Genomic DNA, 534 nt, shown 5'->3' on the forward strand with positions numbered 1-534 from the left:
GGGCCGCGACGGAACGGGCCGGCCTCGGCCACTGGCCGCCACTGGCCTCACGCCCCCCACCCGCACCCCAGCCCGCGCCCCCACTCCGGAGGCACAGGGGACGAGGGCCCAGGGCGGGCACCGGCCCTTACATGTAGTTGCGCACAGAGTCGGGCAGGATGACCACGCAGCGCTGGCCCTCCCGCAGCTGCCGGGCCGCCTTCACCGCCACGGCCAGGGCACTGCCCGAGCTGCCCCCTGCGGGAGGGCGGGGTCAGGGCGGGAACCCCACAGGGGACCCCAGGGACAGCCCCAGCCCGTGCCCCAGCTCTGCCGGAGTCCAGCCAGACCCTCCAAGGGGGCCACCGCCCAGAGCACTGGCTCCCTGGCGGCGCGGGGGTGGGGGAGTACTGGGTGCCACGTGGGGGGAGCCCTGCCCGCTGGCCACAGGCAAACGTGGCCCTGCCGCTCAATTTGAGGGGTGCCAGGGCCTGGGGGCTGTGTGCCCCAGGACGCTGGGCCTCCTGCGGCCGGCGCCCGCGCCTCGAAGGCAGC

The 534-nt window shown here is 76.4% G+C and overlaps 1 protein-coding gene across 1 annotated transcript in view; it reads right to left on the reverse strand.

Moving 5' to 3' along the window:
* CBS (cystathionine-beta-synthase) overlaps positions 1 to 534 on the reverse strand; it is a 25,510-nt gene that overhangs the window by 19,842 nt on the left and 5,134 nt on the right. The window contains 1 exon segment of the mRNA XM_012731093.1: positions 132 to 330. Within this exon segment, the coding sequence (XP_012586547.1) occupies positions 132 to 330 (199 nt within the window).

Source organism: Condylura cristata, unplaced genomic scaffold, assembly GCF_000260355.1.
Source record: "Condylura cristata isolate star-nosed mole 26May11 unplaced genomic scaffold, ConCri1.0 scaffold00003, whole genome shotgun sequence".
Taxonomy (NCBI): domain Eukaryota; kingdom Metazoa; phylum Chordata; class Mammalia; order Eulipotyphla; family Talpidae; genus Condylura; species Condylura cristata.